The sequence below is a fragment of the Fukomys damarensis genome, unplaced genomic scaffold (assembly GCF_012274545.1).
Source record: "Fukomys damarensis isolate Sample0158 unplaced genomic scaffold, DMR_v1.0_HiC HiC_scaffold_20, whole genome shotgun sequence".
NCBI lineage: Eukaryota > Metazoa > Chordata > Mammalia > Rodentia > Bathyergidae > Fukomys > Fukomys damarensis.
Window position 1 is genome coordinate 20,351,221 of NW_022900932.1, and position 19,808 is coordinate 20,371,028.

The 19,808-nt window shown below is 41.0% G+C and overlaps 1 protein-coding gene across 1 annotated transcript in view; it reads left to right on the forward strand.

Moving 5' to 3' along the window:
• Ppa1 (inorganic pyrophosphatase 1) overlaps positions 1-8,666 on the forward strand; it is a gene marked incomplete at its 5' end in the record, with an annotated part of 32,090 nt that extends 23,424 nt beyond the window's left edge. The window contains 5 exons of the mRNA XM_010607993.3: positions 594-721; positions 1,102-1,187; positions 6,466-6,535; positions 7,592-7,634; positions 8,311-8,666. Coding sequence (XP_010606295.3) covers positions 594-721; positions 1,102-1,187; positions 6,466-6,535; positions 7,592-7,634; positions 8,311-8,342 — 359 coding nt within the window. The remainder of the gene's footprint in view (positions 1-593; positions 722-1,101; positions 1,188-6,465; positions 6,536-7,591; positions 7,635-8,310) is intronic.
• Positions 8,667-19,808: the final 11,142 nt, after the last annotated feature.

Consider the following 19,808-nt stretch of genomic DNA (forward strand, 5'->3'; position numbering starts at 1 on the left):
AAAAAAAAAAAAAAAAAAAAAAAAAAAAAAAAAAAGAAGGAAAAAGAAATATATCTAATCCATTTTTCTTCTTTTTATTGGGATATGACCCTCTGAAATATAGTCTCAACCTATCTTTTTAGTACCTTCTGCCTTTCTGATAGATGTTATCCACACTTGCCAGACTGGTTCTTTCATTATGAAACCCCTATCATTTCTCCTTCCTCTTATCTAACAGCAGTAACAGTTGCACTGATCTGATAGCTCAGTACTTAATTTCAGAGTTATTTTAAGACTGTAGATTGATTTCCTTTTAATTTGTATGTTTTATCTTCTTAACAACCCTTAATAATTATCTTAAACTTTTTTATAATAAACTACAGCTCTCTCTGCCAGGTGTGGTCATGCCACCTGTAATCCCATCACCCAGGGGGCTGAGGCAGGAGGATCGCTGTGAGTTTGAGGCCAGCCTGGGCTATATAGCAAGCCTGTTTCCAAAAACCAAAAATTAAATAAACAAACAAACAAACAAAAAAGCGCTCTCAATGTAATACTTGATGTTTTTGTTGAATGTATAAACACTTATACGTCATATACTCTACTTATTCTCCTAGATATCAGTGATGTTGAACGACTGAAACCTGGCTACCTAGAAGCTACTGTGGACTGGTTTAGAAGGTACAAGGTTCCTGATGGAAAACCAGAAAATGAGTTTGCTTTCAATGCAGAATTTAAAGATAAGGTAAGTGTCATTCAGAACTGTGGCTTTAGGCCTTAGTAGTGTGAGGCTTGTAATTGAACCATATTGTTCTCACCTAAAGATTGATAAAAGTAGCTGGGTGTGGTGCCCACAACTGTAATGCCAGGACTCTGGAAGGCTGAGGCAGGAGGATCAAGAGTTCAATTCAAGCTTAGCCTGGGCAACTTAGCCAACTTAGTGGGACTCTGTCTCAAAATAAAAAATAAAGAGCTAGGGATGCAGCTGATTGTAAAAGCCCTGGAGTCAGCCCCCAGTACTGAAAAAAAAGTGGGGAGAGAGAGAGAGAATATCAGGCTTTGGGTAATTGTTCATAAGAAAAGGATTCTTTTCATCATTGTAATACATATCTCTTCAAATTCTAGAACTTTGCAGTTGATATCATTAAAAGCACTCATGACTATTGGAAAGCATTAGTGACTAAGAAAACGGATGGGAAAGGAATCAGTTGGTAAGTGTTACCTCTTTGCTGCAGATTTAACACAAAGCAGACCAGCTCGCTAAGAGTTTTTAGTCACCATAAGACACTGTATTGTTACATTTACTTGGAAAAGAACTGGTTTCCTGGACACCATGATACATGCCTATAGTCTTAGCTACTAAGAAGGCTGAGGCAGGAGGAGTGCTTGAACCCATAAGTTTAAGGCCACCCTAGTGAACATGGTGAGATCCTGTCTCAAAAAAAGGAAGGAAGGGAGGAAAGAAGCTGGTTTTGTCAGCAGGTGCACACGTGGATGGGAAGGTAAATACATAGTCAACTCCAAGGTGCCCATAAGGTACCTCACTGAACAAGTACAGATTTAAACATGAAGGAAGTGGAAGCCAGAGCTCCATGAGGTTATGTAATTGGGAAAGGCCTGGCATTCTCTTAGGTAAACACGTCAGACGCATTATAACCACACCATTGTCAGCCGTGCATCCTGCCTTTACTACCACTAACAGTAATAGCTGATGTTTTCTGAGCGGTTAGTACCTGGTAACAGAGATGTAGCCAAAGTCACCTGGGGCAGGTGTAGAGCAAGGACTCGTACTCATGTCTGTCTCGCAAACATGCGTTCTTATTCAATACGATAGATTTGTAAGCTGTTGAAGCATTTGTAACAGGATGCTCACTATCCTCACTTAACCATTATTCTGGATGCACGAGGCAGTAAGGTAAATTAGAGAAAGAAATAAGATGTAGGGTTATTTCAAAGGGGGACACAAATTGTTGTACATCATACTGTATGCCCAGAAAACTGGAAAAAAACAAGAATTTAGTAGGATGACTAATTACAAAATGAGTATATGACAGGTGAATGTTTAAATGTTTAATATGGTGAATGTTTAATTTTTATTACAGTAAAAGACACATTGCCGTTAACCCCCCTCATTTCATCATTCTTGATAATATATCTTTTAACTGTAGTTTTTTAAAAATTTAAGCATTCACTGTATTATCTGTTCAGCCTTGTATGTATATATTAATAGCTTTCTCTATAAATAGGAACTGTAATGAAGGAAAAGACCCTATATAAAATGTTTTTATTTCATTTTATTTTGTTTTTTTGAGAAGAGTCTTGCTCTGTAATTCAAGCTGGCCTTGAACTCCTTGCCATCCTGCCTCAACACACACCCCCCTCCAGTGCTGGGATTAGGTGTGTGCCACCATGCCCAGCTTTAGAATGTTTTTTTCTTTTTTTGTTTGTTTGTTTTTGAGACAGGGTCTTACTATGTAGTTGAGACTGACCTGGAACTCACTATGTAGCCCAGGCTGGTCTCCAACTCACAGCGATCCTCCTGCCTCAGCCTCCTGAGTGCTGGGATTACAGGCGTGCGCCACCACACCCGTTTTTTTTTGTAAAATATTTTTCTAAAAATGCCAAAGTCTAAACATAAATTTACAAGACCCTGAAAAATAAAACTTTCAATCAAAGAATATAAAAGATGCTAAATAGAAATATATGCTGTGTTTAAGAATGACGTTGAAGCCACGTGTGGTGGTGCACGCTTGTAATCCCAGCACTCAGGAGGCCTAGGCAGGAGGATTCCAAGTTTAAAGCCAGTCTGGGCCATGTAGCTAGACCCTGTCCAAAAAAAGCTATTGTAAAGGGGAAAAAATGAGAACCAAGACCTGTCATGTAAAGGTACAAGATCCCAATAATGAATGTAGCTGTACTGTATACCTAAAATGTACCAATAAACTCAATTAAAAAAAAAGAAAAAAGCTATTGTAGGGCCGGAGATTTAGCTCTGTGGTGCCGCCACCTGCCTCGCAAGCACAAGGACCTGAGTTTGATTGCCGGTACCAAAAAAACCAAAAACAAACAAATAAAAGTTATTGTAAATTTCTGCAATAGTTCATGCTGCATTTCCCAGATGCAACATGTACTTTTATCTTTGCTTTCTCCCCTGTTTTCTGTTTACTTGGCCCAAGCTCACACTGCATAGCCAGTTACTCCCCTACTCTTCACCTTCACTTTTTTGAATAAACTTAGCCACTGTTTATAAAAAAAGAAAAAAAGACATTCAGTTTTATTTAGAAAAAAAGAATATATTTTGGATCTGGTTTTGGACCAACTGGCTATTTAAGAATAAAATAAAACTAGATTTATTTCTCTTTCTTTGACTCCATACTGGTGTGCATCCTGGTAACCACCACAATCTGCCTGTTTTCTTTTGTTTTGATGCTATAACCAGGCAGGTGTGGTGACTGTGTCCTACACACAGTAAGCCCTGCCTTTCTAGCCTATTTTACTCTATTTGTGTATATATTTTTTGAGACAGTCTCACTATGTAGTTGAGGTTAGCCTTTGAATTCACTGTGTAGCCCAGGCTGGACTTGAACTTGTGGCAATCCTCCTGTCTCAGCCTCCTGAGTGCTGGGATTACAGGTGTGCGCCACCACACTTGACACTTCCAGCTAATTTTACACTCATATTAATTTGGAGCTCTCTGCCAGACTATTTCTAATCCTGGTCTTACAGCAGTATTTAATTCCTGACCAATAAATGTTAATGTTAAAACATTTTCAGAAAAAGCATAGAGAGGTATAATTTTCAGCTTGTAGTAGGGAAGGGCTTTTCAGATAACCCAGAACTCAAAATCCATAAAAGAAGGTTTTGCTTAATGGTATCATTTTTTATGTACTAGAAGACAATTTCCCCAGTTTTTTTAAAAATAAGTTATGAGAAAGACCTGAGTTCCTTAATTTATAAATACTTTATTGAAGTTGGTAAGAAAAAATAATATCTCCATAGATGAAGGGAAAAGATGGAAAAAGGTAGATTCCACAGTCTTAATCATAATTTCAAATACTGTTCAGCAAGATGATGGTAACTCCTATTAGTTTTGCAAAATTTCAAAACAATCAGCTGATAGACAGGGATGACAAGAACTATACAGTTGGTAGAAGCAGGAATGTGTACAGCCTTTGGAGAAGGCTGAATTTGCCATATCCAGTCCAAAAAAAATTAAGATGCAATGCAGCTTTCTCTGTAGCAACACTGAATGTATCCTATAGACAGATCCCCAAAGGTTCACAAAGATGTCAAACGTTCTTTTTTTTTTTTTTCCTCCTTGTGTACTACAGATTGAACGAAGGACCTTCTTTCAAAGCTATATCCCCAGCCTTTTTAATTTTTTATCTTATGACAGGATCCCTGATAATTTGCCCAGACTGGGCTCGAACTTGTAATTGTCCTGCCTCCAAATTCCAGAGTGCTGAGTTTATAGACATGCACTATTATTCCTGGCTTAATTTTTTTAAATATCAAAAGTTAATATCTAAAAAAAAAAGTTAATCTCAGCAGTAAGATTTTTCTCTGAATATGAGAATATCCTTATGTATAATTTTCCCAAGAACCTATTCTTTGTCAATATAATGCCCTATAAAATGAAAACATTATCCTTCCACAGGTAGAAGAAAAATTGAGAAGAGTTACACATTTGTGTGAAACTGTACAATCATAAATAAAACAGTCTTTTAAGTTAATTTCTTTTTTGGGGGATGGGTACCGAGGATCGAACTCAGGCCCTTGTGCTTGCAAAGCAGGTGGTGGAACCACTGAGCTAAATCCCCGGCCCAGTTAATTTCTATTTTGTGGTATCTTACTATTTTCATGGAAATGGCGTTAATGTAAAGTAACAGATAACTGTGGCTATTTCATTTCTCATTATGCACATATAAATTCTATAATATTATAATAGCTCAGAAAGTTGGAACTATGGATAAACAAAAAGAAAACTTTTTTTTTTTAAGCACACTTTTTGATAGTTATAATCCAAGTTAGGGTTGGAGGCTTGTCTGTCTCTTCCAGACCTTCCACTGAGGTCCCAGGAGGCCTTGTCAAAAAGGCTGCATGAGCACAAAATAAAAATAATTCCTTTCATTGCCATCTAGAAATTAATATAAAACAGAAAAAGATTTCTGAAAGTCATCTGATTCTACTGAGTATCAGAACATGACTCATGGGTGGAAGTGGGAAAAGATTGGTTGACTAAATAAATTAATTAGCTTTTGGGGGGAAAAACCCACATTTTTCTCAAATACCCATATTAATATGTGGAGGCTTTTTGGTAATTAAGATTATATTATATGCAAAATTCATTGTATGGTTTTAAAATTTAGCAGTATATTATAAGCATTTCCCCATTATAATATTATTTAGCATCCCATATTTGTATAATCAATTTTGTGAATAAACATTTTTAATTATTCATTGTTGAACATTTGATTAGTTCCAATTTTTTGCTGTTACCAAACATGAAATAGCATATGGAAAACAACTTTGTAGATCATTGTTTTTGCTTTACCCTGGGTTCTGAGAGGTAGACTTTCTCTCTGAAAGCCTATGAACTTTTTAGAAGGTCCTGGATACATCTTACTGAGTTATTTTTCAGAAATGTTGAGCCAGGTATTACTCCTGTCAGAGGTTTCTCCTTAAGATGTTTCACCAGCCCTGATAGGAACAGTGGTTTTCTGATTGTCTCAATGTTTTCAGTTAGGAGAGTTATCTTTTTAAATTATTTTTTCTTGAGCCAAGGATTCAGCTCAGGGGTTTCGCTGCCTGCCTCGCCAAGTGTAAGGTCCTAAGTTCGATCCCAGGTACCAAAAAAAAATTATTTATTTTTTTCTTTGTATTTTTAGGAAAGATATATTTTTCAGCTATTTCAGTGAGAACTACAATACATTCATCTTAGAGTCTTAAATCTGAATTAAAGATATTTGAATAAAATTAACCACAAAAGGCATGGTGGTACACATCAGTAATCCCAATACTCTGGGAGGCTGAGGCAAGAGGCTTACAAGTTTGAGCCCAGCCTGAGCAACTTAGTGAGACTCTTGTCTCAAAATTTAAAAAGGCCCTGTGGGTGGGTAGGGGGAGCCCTGGGTTCAATTCCCAGTACTGCTAAAAAAAAAAAAAGGGTGCCAGGTGTAGTGGCACATGCCTGTAATCCCAGCACTCGGGAGGCTGAGGCAGGAGGATCACTGTGAGTTCAAAACCAGCCTGGGCTACATAGTGAGTTCCAGGTTAGTCTCAACTACATAGTGAGACCCTGTCTCAAAACACCAAAAAAAAAACAAAAACAAAAAAACAGTAACCAATAACTAGATGTTTAATATGGGTGAGAAAGCTTTGACTAAATCAGACTTGAATGTCATCTAGCCTGTCTTCAACTTTTTTCTTATCTCTGAAGAGAGGACATCCTGTTGTTTTGCTTTCTGACTGCTTTGCTTTATTCATCAGCATGAACACAACAGTGTCTGAGAGCCCTTTCAAGTGTGACCCTGATGCTGCCAAAGCCATCGTGGATGCGGTATGCAGACCCCTTTAACAAGAGGGCGGATGGGCAGGCGGGGAGATGGGCGCGCAGGGCTAGTTGATAAACTCCTTGTGCTTGATATTGCATGAAGTCTGAGCATTAGAACCCAGGGCACGTGGGAGTTGCATTTCACTGAGGGGAAGCTGAGGCGTGGTTCTGGTCAACTGTAAGTTGGACAAACAGCAAAGTATAATTTGTAAAAAGTCAAAATGAGTCCAGAAGGTTCTGGGTAACCCACAAGCATGTTACCATAGGTTTTTTTTTTTCATGAACAAAGCAATGGGAATTTACTTGACTTGGTTCTGGCAAGGACCAAGGGAATTACCAAATTGTCAGTAGAGTTGCAGGAACAATTTATAGTATTAGAAAAGACTTTCGTTTGAGATAATAAGCTTTCAAAGCAATAGTTTGTACTATTTTTAATACTCTCATTTGAACATTCTAAGACCTGAACCAGATCATATTATTTTCATTTTTAGTGTTGGAAACAGGCAAAACAGAGAAAATGAAGCTTTTGTACTGCCTTGTAAAAAGGACATTATTGATGAACTCAGTACATTTAGATTCATGTTTGTTCACATTGACAAAATTAAGATGAATAAGAAAAACTGGAAAGGAAAAGCCAGTGGTTATCGTTACTTTTCAACAAGAACACTTTGTCCACATTTTTGTTTGTTTGTTTTTGGTACCAGGGATCAAACTTGGGTCCTTGTGCTTGCGAAGCAGGCGCTGGAACTGAGCTAAATCCCCGGCCCTTGTCCACATTTTTTATATGTGTGCTATGTAAAGCCATGTATGTATGTCAGCTTTTATTCCTCCTTTCAAACACCATGTATTTTATTAATTATTCTCCAATGTAACACCGAAAGTCAAGAGGCTTGACTCTGCATCTCTCAGCAGTGGGGCAGACCTTACATTGTTCCTGTATGTTCTAAATTGTTTATAGAGCCTAAAATTGGGGTGGTCCTCTGTTCCAAATCTTTTGCAATTTTGTCCATATACTTTTTCTTCCCAGGGATTAGGCCAATACATTTTAATCTTTTCTTTTAGCTACCACCACCATGTGACTCTGCCTGCACAGTACCAATGGATGGTAAGATCTATATTAGTGTAAAATTACATGCACGTTATGTGTGTATTTTTAATGTACCACATTAAAGGACAGAGAGAAGGAAAAGAAACATTTTAGAGTTCCTTAGAAATCTCTGTCTTTTGGTAACTTACTGGTGGTTCTGCCACTTAAAAAATAACTTTGAAGCTGGCTATGATGACACACACCTGTGACTCCAACACTTGGGAGGGTGAATCAGGATGATTGCAAATTCAAGGCTGACCTGTATTACATAGTAAGACCTTGTCTCAAACAACAACAGCAAAAAATAAAAACAAATTTGAAAATCACATGATACAATTAGCATTGAGAGTGTGGAAGTCCAAGCCAGGTGTGGTGGCACACACCTAAAGCCGCAGCTACTCTGGAGGCTGAAGCAGGAGGGCCATGAGTTCAAGGCCAGCCTGGGCAATTTAACAGACCCCCTCTCTCAAAAACAATAAACCAAAAGGGCTGGGAATATAAGACAAAGGAGGTCCAAACTAAAACTCCATGCTGAGGTACCAGCCTTTGCTATAGTGTAGCTTTGCATACATGTATTTTAAGGTGATAGCATAGCCAGGTCCATTAATCCAAGTATAGTATTCTGTGTTATATGTTGGGTGTGATTTGATTCTCAACAGGGATTCTAATTTGATTTTCTTTCCTCTGAATACAGTGGATAAGTGGTTCCATCATCAGAAAAACTGATGAGACTTCTGGAATACAAACTAATACCTGCTGCATCCTGTTCATCTGGAAGTATTAGAGGCAAAAGTAGTAGCTTTCCAAAGCTCTAGATTTATAGATCTCATCTGACTAAAGCCAGTTCTGCTGCAACCAATCCAATATATTCAGAATGTTATCTAAAACCATTTTTGCTATCTCAATGAAGGTAACTTTCAGTAGTTCCTACTTGAGTATCAAAGCACTTGTGATTGGGAAGTCATTTGTGAGTAGATAGATGTGCAAGATGAACACAAATTGAATGTATATGTTTACCGTGTATTAGGAAATAAAATTATTTTGCTGAAACTTAACTTTATGATATTTTATTTTATTCTGAAGCTAACCTTACCAAGCAGTCATGGTAATGTTTGTTTTCTAGCAATGATCTTTTAATTGTTTTAGAATTATTAGGTGAAAACTGTTCATTTGTAGGAGCCCAGCAATGAAATCCCTTATACTTATGGTACTCTAGATCCTGTGCTCTATTACCTGATTCCTGGCATCCTACTCAGAACAAAAGCTTTTTAATTTTTATTGTTTTAGGAGAAAGTACAAGCTTTGTTGAAGGCTGAAGTAATACTTATATTTTTGTCTTTAATCAATTAACTGGACCTTTAAGTCATTTACATTGTATTCTAAGTTACCAACCAGAACAGCTTTGTGATGAGTTAGTGGCCTTTGCACTGGACAGACCTAAGTTTGAATCCCAGCCCATCTTTTTACCAGTTCTGTAATCTTAGGTAAGTTACCAGCCACTCAGCCTCAGTTCCCTCTGTAAAATAGACACTATCGTGTGATGGCTTAGAGTACACATTCAGATATTGGTACCGGGGATTAAACTCAGGTCCTTGCGCTTGCAAGGCAGGCCACCGAACTGCTGAGCTAAATCCCCGGCCCTCATTGAAGTTTTGTTGAGATGACTGTAGATCCACATGCAGAAATTGTCAGAAATACAGAAAAATTCTCTCACACCTTGTCCAGTTTTCCCCCAAAATATCATTTTGTAAAACTAGATCTCAGATTTCCCAATTCCATTTGTACTAATCTGTGGTCTGTTCTATACAATGTAATTACCTAGGTAGGTTCATGCATCCTACAAGGCACAGAATAGGGCCAACATCACACAGATCCCTCATGTTGCCCTTCCCTATCCTGTCCTCCCCATACTCCAGTCCTTGACCTCTGGAAACCACTAACCTGGCCTCCATTTTTCTAGAATTTTATCATTTCAAAAATGTTATAGAGGGCCGGGGATTTAGCTCCGTGGTGCCTCAGAAGCACAAGGTCCCGTGTTTGATTGCTGGTACCAAAAAAAAAAAAAGTTACAGAGCTGGGCATGGTCACACATGCCTAGAATTCCAGCACTGGAAGCTGAGGCAGGAGGATCACCACAAGTTTGAAGCCACCTTGTGTAAGCAAGTTCAAAGCCAGCCTGAACTACATAGATCCTGTCTCAAAAAAAAAGACTATTCTTGGACCTGTGCCTTTTCATATAAATTTTACAATACATTTTGTCTTGTCTATGCCAATAATAAAACTTTACTGAGATTTTAATAGGCATTGCATTAAACCTATAGATCAATTTTAATCATATGTTCAGAGAACATTTGCTCAGCCTGCCATAACCACATACTAGATAGAGCCAGTAACAGCTGTCAGGAAGCTCCGGGTATTTGGATAGATAAATTTCCTGTGGACTAAAGCCAAAAAGAAATCTGAACTCCTAATCCCACAGCCATTCTATAAATGGCTTTCTTGAGGTTTGGTTTAGTGCCAGGCACCGTTTTAGATAACTGTGGATGTAATGACAGACATGGTATGGTAATAGCCGGGAAAGGTTTAGTTGTGATCCTCAATCTCCTAAAACTCCTAATGCATTTCTTTTTGTTTTGTTTTTTGGTATTGGGGATTGAACTCAGGACCTTCTGCTTGCCAGGCAGGCATGGTGCCACTGAGCTACATCCCCAGACCCGCTAATGCATTTTTGTTACTAATTTCTAGTTTGACTCCTATATGGTCAAAGAACACTGATTTTGAGTCTTTCAAATTTGTCAAGGCTGCTTTATGGTGTGTCTTGGAGAATGTTCTATGGGCACTTAAAAAATTATTTCCTGAGGGGCTGGAGGTATAGCTCAGTGACAGAGCACTTGGCAGCCTGCACGAAGCCCTGGTTTTGAGTCTGAGCAGTACCAAAAAAAAAAAGGGTTTGGCTGCTGACAAGTGTTCTATGTTTTATTTATGCCCCTTAGGTCCTACCCTGCTGGTGGATAGTGCCTTTAGGTGTTCTGTAGCATTGCTGATTTTCTAACAGTTCTGTGAGTTGTTGAAGAGGTGTGGAGGTCCCCAGTTACAACTGGGTTTGCCTACCTGGCTTTTCAGTTCTGTCAGTGTTTCTTTCATGTATTTTGAGCTCTGACGCTTGGTAAGTCCATGCAGTATCCTTTCTTCCTGGGGGGACTGGCCCATCTGTCATTATGTGATGGCTCTTCATCTCTAACTTGGTTTACTCTCAAGGATACTCCACTGGCTTTTGGTATAGCCCCTCTGCTTTTCGTGGCTTTGTAATTGCATGATGTATTTTTTCTATTCTTTCAACCTACCTACATTGTTGAACTTGAAGTTTCTTATAAACAACATATAGTGCATCACATTTTAAAAATGTACCACGCCAATCCGTTTCTTGATTAGTATATATGCATGTGTGTGTGTGTGTGTGTGTGTGTGTGTGTGTGTGTGTGTATTTTTTTTTTTAACATTTTAAGTAAATTTTGAAGTGTTAGCACTTTATCCTATTTGGGATTCACTCATCTTGAATTTATAGATTTGTTTGTTTTTGGTACCAGGGATTGAACTTGGGTCCTTGTGTTTGAGAGGCAGGTGGCAGCACCACTTAGCTAAATCCCTGGCCCTTGAATTTATAGATTTATATCTTTCACCACGTTTGGGGTTTTTTCAGCCATTTCTTCTAAAACTTTCTGACCTCTTTCTCTTCTCTTTCTGGAACACTGATGATACAAATGTTGGAGGACTGGGGAATTAGCTCAGTGGCATCAAACCTGCCTGCCTTGCAAGTTCAAGGTCCTGAGTTTGATCCCTGGTACAAAAAAAATTGGATCTTTTTGTTGTCACAAAGATCTTTTCCTCTTTCAGACAGGCTAAAGTCTATTGTTCTATCCTGAAGTTCAGTATTTCTATCCTCTATCAATTCGATGTTTAAGCCTATCCATCAAATTTTTCATTTCCATTATTATAGTTTCCAGTTCTGTGATTTGCATTTAGTTCTTTTATGTAACTTGTTTCTTTGCTAAGAATCTCTAATTTTAATTTGTTTCAGGGAAATTTCTAGTTGACAGCTGAATTTTAAGACAGCTGCTTTAACATCTTCAGGATTGATTTTACTCATCAGCATCAGTTGACTATCCTCATTCAAATGAGTTTACAGGCTCTTTGTTATGATAGCTAATTATCAGTTCTATGGTAATTATTTTGCCTGTTTTGTTAAGACAGGGTCTCACTATGTAGTTCAGGCTGGCCTAGAATTCATGGCGATCCCCATCTCAGCCTTCCAGGTGTTGAGATTACAGGTGTGCACCACCATCTTGCCTATTATCTAGCATTACCAGTTGCCTTCGGACAGGTGCAGGCCCCATGTGCCTTGCTGCTGTGCTGTTCTGGTCTTGGAATCTCAAACTTGCTGAATGTCTTAATCACCTTTCTGAGCTCTCCTGGTTGACTCTTGCCATTTCCAGGGATTATAGTGTAGTCTATGCCACACTTGTCACCAGTATCCAGATTTTAATATTACTGTTGAGGCAGGGTCTCACTTTATAGTCCAGGCTGGCCTTGAATTCTGTGATCCTCTTGCCTCAGCCTCCTGAGTGCTGGGATTATAGGCTTGTGCCACCACACCTATTTGTTCTATTTTTAAACAATGTGTCAGTCCTAATAGTGGTTTTTAAAGTGATTTCTTTCTCTCTCTTTCCTTCTTGTTTTTTTTTTTTTTTTTGGTACTGGGGATTGAGCTTGGGTCCTTGTGCTTGCGAGGCAGGTGGCAGAACCACTGAGCTAAATCCCTGGCCCTTGTTTTGTTTTTGTTTTTTGAAATAAAGTTACTATGTAGTTCAGGCTGACCTTGAACTCACTACATCACCCAAAATGGCAGACCTTGAACTTGTGTCAATCCTTACCTCAGCCTTCAGAGTGCTGGGACTATAGGCATGTGCCACCACACCTGGCTTTCCAAACTTATTTCTGTTAAAGAAGTAAGCTTTCTAATGATTCTACAATGAGGAAGACATCACGTGTGCCCAGTACATAGCAATCACCTACCTGTTCTTACAGAAGGAAGGGGATAGACTAGTGCAGGAGGGAACATGTGCACTGGTTTTCCTGTGCTGGGGCCTTTGTAGAAAGCAGTCGCTCTGTCTGCGCAAAGAAAAGTATAATTCTGTGCATGTTTGCTCAGGCTGCCATAACCAGGTCACATACGGGGTGGAGCCAGTAACAGCCATCATGGAGAAGCTCTGGGTATTTGGATAGTTTTATGTGGACCAAAGCCAAAAAGAAACCCAAACTCAAGACCACAGCCATCTACAAGTGCCTGGCACCGTTTCATTTAGATGACTGCATATGTAGTGACACACAGTCACTGTAAAGCCTGGAAAGGTTCAGTTAGGATCATTGATCTCCTAAATCTCAGTGCGATAAGAATACAAGTGTACTCCTCACAGGAAGTCAGCTCCAGCCCTGGGCTGTTTTCTCAAGTTGCTCACCATGGAAGGGGATGGGGGGCCCTGCTGGAGTCTCACATGCTAGTTAAATGCCTTTTTCCAGAAGCGACACATTGCACATGGCCTGACGGCTTTCCTTAGCCTCCGGGTAGCAGAGAACAGTCTTACCATGGATTAAAAGAAAACATTTAGTGAAAACTCCATGTACTTTGGCATATTATTATCATTTTTATTTTTGAGACAGGGTCTTACTACGTAGTTGAGACTGACCTGGAACTATGCAGCCCAGGCTGGTCTCAAACTCAGCAATCCTCCTGCCTCAGCCTCCTGAGTGCTGGGATTACAGGCGTGCACAACCACACCCACCATTGGCATATTATTTGATAGAGAACAGGAATCTTCCCTCTTGTGGCATTGGTCTGGAGCCCTGGAGTCTCTACTAGGTCCTCTGTACCTGGCTGGTGAATGCGGGAAGAGAGACAGGAGAAGCTGGGTATGGTATCACATGCCTGTAACCCTAGCACTTGGGAGGCTGAAGCAGGAGGATCACTTCAAGTTTGAGGTCAGCATAGGATACATAGTGAATTCAGGGACAGCCTGAATTACAGAGCAAGATCCTATCTCAAATAGGATGGGGAGGAGACAAATTTACCTACCTGTCTGAGAAAAAGATGTAGAGAACCTAAATAACAATTTGCCCAGGGCCACTTGCTTAGACCCAGATCTTCTGATTTTGAGACAGGGCTCTTCACACTGCTGCACATGGATTCTGCCTTTGCAGTCATTAACAATGGGTTTTTTTTTTTTTTTTTTTTTGAGACAGGGTCTCACTATGAAACTCACTATGTAGTTCAGGCTGGTCTCGAACTCATAGCAATTCTCCTGCCTCAGCCTCCTGGGTGCTGGGATTACAGGCGTGAGCCACCATGCCCGGCCTCAATGGGTTCTCAATAATTCAAGGTGATTACTTAGATATTCCTTTGCTTACATTATTTCTAATGGTTTAACCTTTTTTTCTTTGACATAACTTTTTTCCTTTGTAATTATTTCCTGAGGATGGATACTCAGTGTAAACTGCAAGACTGTGGGATATAGATTTCTGCTCCTCTGTTTCTATTGGAACAGCATACAACTGTATTTCTTTCCCATAGGATTGAAAGTCAAACCTGTTTGACTGTGTTACTATACCTGGACTCTATTACCTAAGCTTGTTTCCCATCTGCACAGGGCTGGAGGGGACATGCATGAAAGACCTCACGCCTGCCAGTGTCCTAGTTAGGTGCTCGATCATTCTTTTTTTTGGAGACAGGATCTTGCCCACCTTGAACTTGTGGCAATCCTCCTTCTTCAGCCTCCTGAGTGTTGAGATTACACATACTGCACCACCACATACAGCTAAAGTAGAATTCTAAATTGGAAATTCAAAATTCATTTCACCCTCACTGAGTCCAGGCCTGCAAGGACTGCCCCTCAAATAGCAATCATGTTCTATTTATAAGGGCCTAATTTGTGCTCTCATATTTAGTGGGAGTTTTTTTATTTTGTTTTGTTGCTGTTGTTGTTCTTGGTACCAGAAATTGCACCCAGGGCCTCACACATGCAGAGCATGTGCTCTACCACTGAGCTACATCCCAGCCCATTTAAAATTTTTTGACACAGGGAGGGTCTAAGTGGCTAAATTGCCCAGGCTGACCTTGAACTTGGAGTCCTCTCACCTCAGCTTCCTCTAGCTGGAATTGTGGGCATGTACCACCATATCCAGCTGTATAGTGTTCTTTACATTTAGAAAAAAAATGTACTTACTGTTTTCTGGGAATGTCTGGGCAGGTGGGAATTTACTTTTACAATGACAAAGATGCAGTGAAATTGCTTCATGACAAAAAGTTTTTATTTGAGAGCTGAATCAATCACCATATGGTTCACTGCTGCCTTGGTTGACCTATAGGATCTTTCCATTAGTTACGTCCGAACCTTTAAATGATCAGAAAATGCTCACCAGGAACAAGATGAAGGAATAAGGGGATCAGGATGCAGCTGAGTGGTAGAGCATTTGCCTAATATGGGAAAATCCGTAAGTTCAATCCCCAGCATATATATTTAAAAAAGATTGAACAATGAGAAACACAAGGTTATGTGCCCATTTGAATTTAAAAGAAGCCTGGGAGCAATCTGGCACCATCTACCAACATTTTAAACTTGCACTCAGTGTCTGACATGGTAATGCTGAGAAGTCATCCTGCAGAGAAGTCAGCCAAGCATACAGCATATAGCAGCTTTGTTTATAATGGCAAAGCTGGAATAATATCTAAACGGCCCACAGAGGGATGGCTGAATATACAATCCATACCCCGCAATAGTTAAGGGGAGCTAAATGTGTGGGCTAGCATGGAGAACTTCGAGTTAGCACTCAAAAGGAGAAAGCCATAGAGCGCTATAGAAGCAAATAGTGTCCTGTGAGCCAAAGCCACTGCCTGCATTGTGAGTAAATTTCACTGGAACACAGCTACATGCGCGAATTTCCACATTGTCTGTGGCCGTCTCTGGGCTGTGGTGGGGAGTTCAGCGGTAGGACAGAAAAGCTGGCTCCAAGGGCTGAAAATATTCGCTGTTTGACCTTTCACAGAAATTGCTGGCCAAATCCCTGCCCTGCCCTCTTCCTGTTTGTGCTTTATGAAGGGGAGGAGGGAAGACACAGCTGCCTGTGCTTATGAGGGAAAACACCCCACCAGAGGCAGTAACTACCTCAGTGAGGTGGAGGAGATCCAGCAAGTTTCTTTCACCTTACAAGCTTCTGCAGTTTGAGTTGTTTTGCCAAAAACATGTTTACTTTATTGTACAGAATTTTAAGGAAAATCAAATTAAGTTGGCGAAGTCCACCAACAACAGTACCCTACACGCCACTGACAGAAGGGCTCAGGCCTACAATGCAGCCTTTCTCCAGGTCCCTGAAATCCATTTTTTGTTGTTGTTTTGAGACAGTGTCTCCCTGCACAGGTCAGGCTGGCCTTGAACTTTCCAGGATTTTCCTGCCTCGTCCTCTCAAGTGCTGGGATCACAGGTGAGTGCCACCACACCCAGCCTGAAATCCACTTTTCAAATTTTCCTATGCTTCTGATTCTGCCTCGTCCTCTCAAGTGCTGGGATCACAGGTGAGTGCCACCACACCCAGCCTGAAATCCACTTTTCAAGTTTTCCTAAGTGCTTCTGATATATCCCGATTTCTGAAATTACTGCTGCAGTCAAAAATGCCAGGGCAAAAGATTCTCTGCTGTTTTAACGCGTGTGATGACTCAGCAAAGGACTCCAGTGGCAACAGCAACAAGAACAGGGCACGAACCCTTCCTGAACAACAGCTCTGGCTATGGGCTGTGCTGCTCTCACCCATGTCATGCAGCAACTCCAGGAGCCTTAGCTCCTCAAGGGATGCGGCATCTGAGGCCTGAGTGAGCAGTGCAGCCCCCTGAGCACCTACCTAGTTTGGACCCTGGTGTAGCTTGGCGCTGGAAATGCAGAGGAAAGGGAAACCATCCCTGACCCATCTGTACCCTCGGTGATAAATCAGTCTTCCTTCCCCTTCCTTAGCTGCTCACCCAACTTCAAGCTGAGAGCCGGCTTCACTTTGTGAGGTCACCTAGAGAGACCAAGCTGCAGCTGAGTCACCTGGAGCACCCAACTCCACACTCAGTGAGCGGCAGCCTTTCCCTGCCCAGGCTGCTCATGAAAACAGACCATGGCTGTGGAAGGTGCATCCTCCTGTCTGTGAGCTTGTCCTGCGCAGGGCCACACCATGGTAACCTTTACATCCCCATCTCTCAGCAGTGTACGGAGTCCATGAAAGAGTTTAAAGCCTCCAGAATGCTTCTCGAGTTGGTCGTGGTGGTGCACGCCTGTAATCCTAGTGCTTGGGAGGCTGAGGCAGGAGGATCACTGTGAGTTCAAGACCAGCCTGGGCTACATGGTGAGTTCCAGGTCAGTCTCAACTACATAGTGAGACCCTGTCTCAAAAAACAAATAAACAAACAGAATGCTTCTCCAGTGTTTTTTTGTTTTTGTTTTTTTGGTTCCAGGGATCAAACTCAGGACCTTGCCCTTGCAAAGCAGGCTGTGGAACCACTGAGCTAAATCCCTGGCCCTGAAGTGTTTTCTTTGTTTTATTTTGTTCTTTATCAAAATTCACATTTTATTTAGATCAAAATAAACTATACAAAATTTTCTTCACCAAAAATAACAGCAATACTTTCTTGAGTGGTTTTCTCTCTCACATTTCTTCATTCTTTTTTGCAGTACTGGGGATTGAACCCAGAGCCTCACACTGAGCTACAACCAAATGCTTTTAATTTTTTTTTTTTTAAATTTCTGCTTGACAAGGTGGCACACACCAGTCATCCCAGCACTCAGGAGGCTGAGGCAGGAAGATCATAAGTTCAAGGACAGTTTCAACTATATAGTGAAACCCTGTTTAAATTAAAAAAAATTTTTTTTTAAATTTTGAGATGAGGTCCCACTAATTTATCTGGGCTGGGCTCAAACTTCCGACCCTCTTGCCTCAGTCCCACAAGTGCTGCGATGACATGTGTGCCACCACGCCCAGCTTCAGATGGCTTGTTCGGCACGACTTGGTCGCTGTGCCCCTCAGGGTGGCAGAGCCGCAGCCCAGTGACTGCCCGGCTCTAGAGGCTTTGCATCCATGTCCACCTAGAGTACAGAGTAGCTTTGCACACAGGTACCTACACCCCTCAGGGACACAGCCTGTGCCAGGGGTACCGAGGGCACAGGGGAAACAGGCAAAAACCCCAGGGCTTCAATTTCACGTGTGTGTGTGTGAATAATTCTGAGGTTCTGTGCATGTTGAGACGTGAATATATCACGGTTTGCAATGCCAATGTGGACTGTGACAGACAAAAGCAGTTTCAGGGCAAGCTGCTGTTTATGGCTACATCTCACAGCTATGTCACCAGCTCCCCACAGTCCAGGTAGGGGAAGAGCTCTGGGCTGGGATCCTGTGACCTAGTGGTTGGCTCTGGCCAGTTATGACATCAGGCTTCTGTGGGCCTCAGTTTCCTCATTTTGTATAATGGTGTAATAGGCACCCGTCTAGACCATATATTTGACCACGGAAGATGTCATGCCTCTAGGCAGCAGGCTGTACTGGGAAGAAAACCGTCTCTGTGACTGAAGGGGACAAGATGGGAGACTGATAATTAAGGTTCCATCTGCAATTGTGTGAAACTGCAGATCACAAGGACATTCCTGGCCCTCTGCTGTGTCCCAAGTTGCAAAATGGGGGTGTTCCCTGGAAACAGGAGCCACAGAGGAATCTACTGGAAGGATCTGAGTGGGGAACTATAAACAGCTCCTCTTTCTGAATAAATTCCCTCCCCTGCAGAGGAGGCAGATTCAGTGTCAGTGACACGGCAAAGTATGGCCACAGTGAATAACGAGAATCAGCATGTGCACATCAATATCGGAATGGAGAAACGAATCACACCTTGGTAACTTGCCATTTGAACTCCACATGTGAACTTTTCTTCTTTTATAAAAATATTTAAATGCTGGCCATAGTGGCACATGCTTGTAATTCCAACACCTAAGAGAGGCTGAGGCAGGAGCAGCTCCATGAATTCAAGGCCAGCCTGGGCTATCTAGTGAATTCAAGGTCAGCCTGAACTATATGGTGAGACCCTGTCTCAAAAAACATACAAATAATTAAAAACATTCAATACTATATAAAATGACTCAATTAATTATACAGTGAATATATGTAATAATTCATTCAACTAATTTCCAATAATTTACCTTTCAGTTTATTTCATTTTCTGTGGTTTTAATCAATGATCTTTATAAAGAAATCTTGGGGAGAAAAAATCTGACTTTTTCCCTGAAATAAATTCCTAGAAGTAGAATGCAAGTTGATGAATAGGCACCTTTACAAAGCTTCTGCAGAAACCTGACTGGCAGTGGCTGTGGTGGTACAGGTCTGTAATCCCAGCACTTGGAAGGCTGAGGCAGGAGGATCTCAAGTTAAAGCTCAGCCTAGGGAAGTTAGTGACTGAGACCCTGTTAAAGGAGTTTTGGGGTGCTGTGGGCTCTTTTCAGAGATTCCAGGTTCTTGGTGTCTTGAACAAAGAATTGGGCAAAACACAGGAAAAGTGAGATTTTTACATTTGTTAAAGGTAGGAAAAGAAGTGTGTTCTGCAGAGCCAGTGCAGGCCAATTAAAGGTCAGAAGGGAAGTACATCTTACAGAGTAAGAGTGAGCCAATGAGGGAGAGCAGAGTGGCCACGAGACATCCTCTTTTGTACCTCCCATTCCTCAAGGTGATGTCAGATTAGGCTGTCTTACCAAAAACCTGTTTGATTTCATACCAGACAAAATGAAGAAAGCACTTTCTGATTGGTCCCAGGTGCAGGGCTTGGGAAGTGTTTTTCTGGGTATGTGTTCTGGATCTCTGTGATTGACAGCTCATTCCCACTTGCCTAGCTGGCTGGCAGCTCTCTAATATCCTGCCTCATCTCCTTAGAGAGACATAAATCCCCATAATTCTCTATGGGACACTGAGAGTATGGCACTCTGTGTCTTCATGTAGCTACTTCTGGCTGAAAGGGACTGAGACCCTACCTACTACTGGGGGTTAAATGGTCTCCAATTATCTTGGGACGTTGTGGCTCACTGTCTGGGTTGGAAAAAACAAAACAAAACTTGTCAGAATAACAAAGGA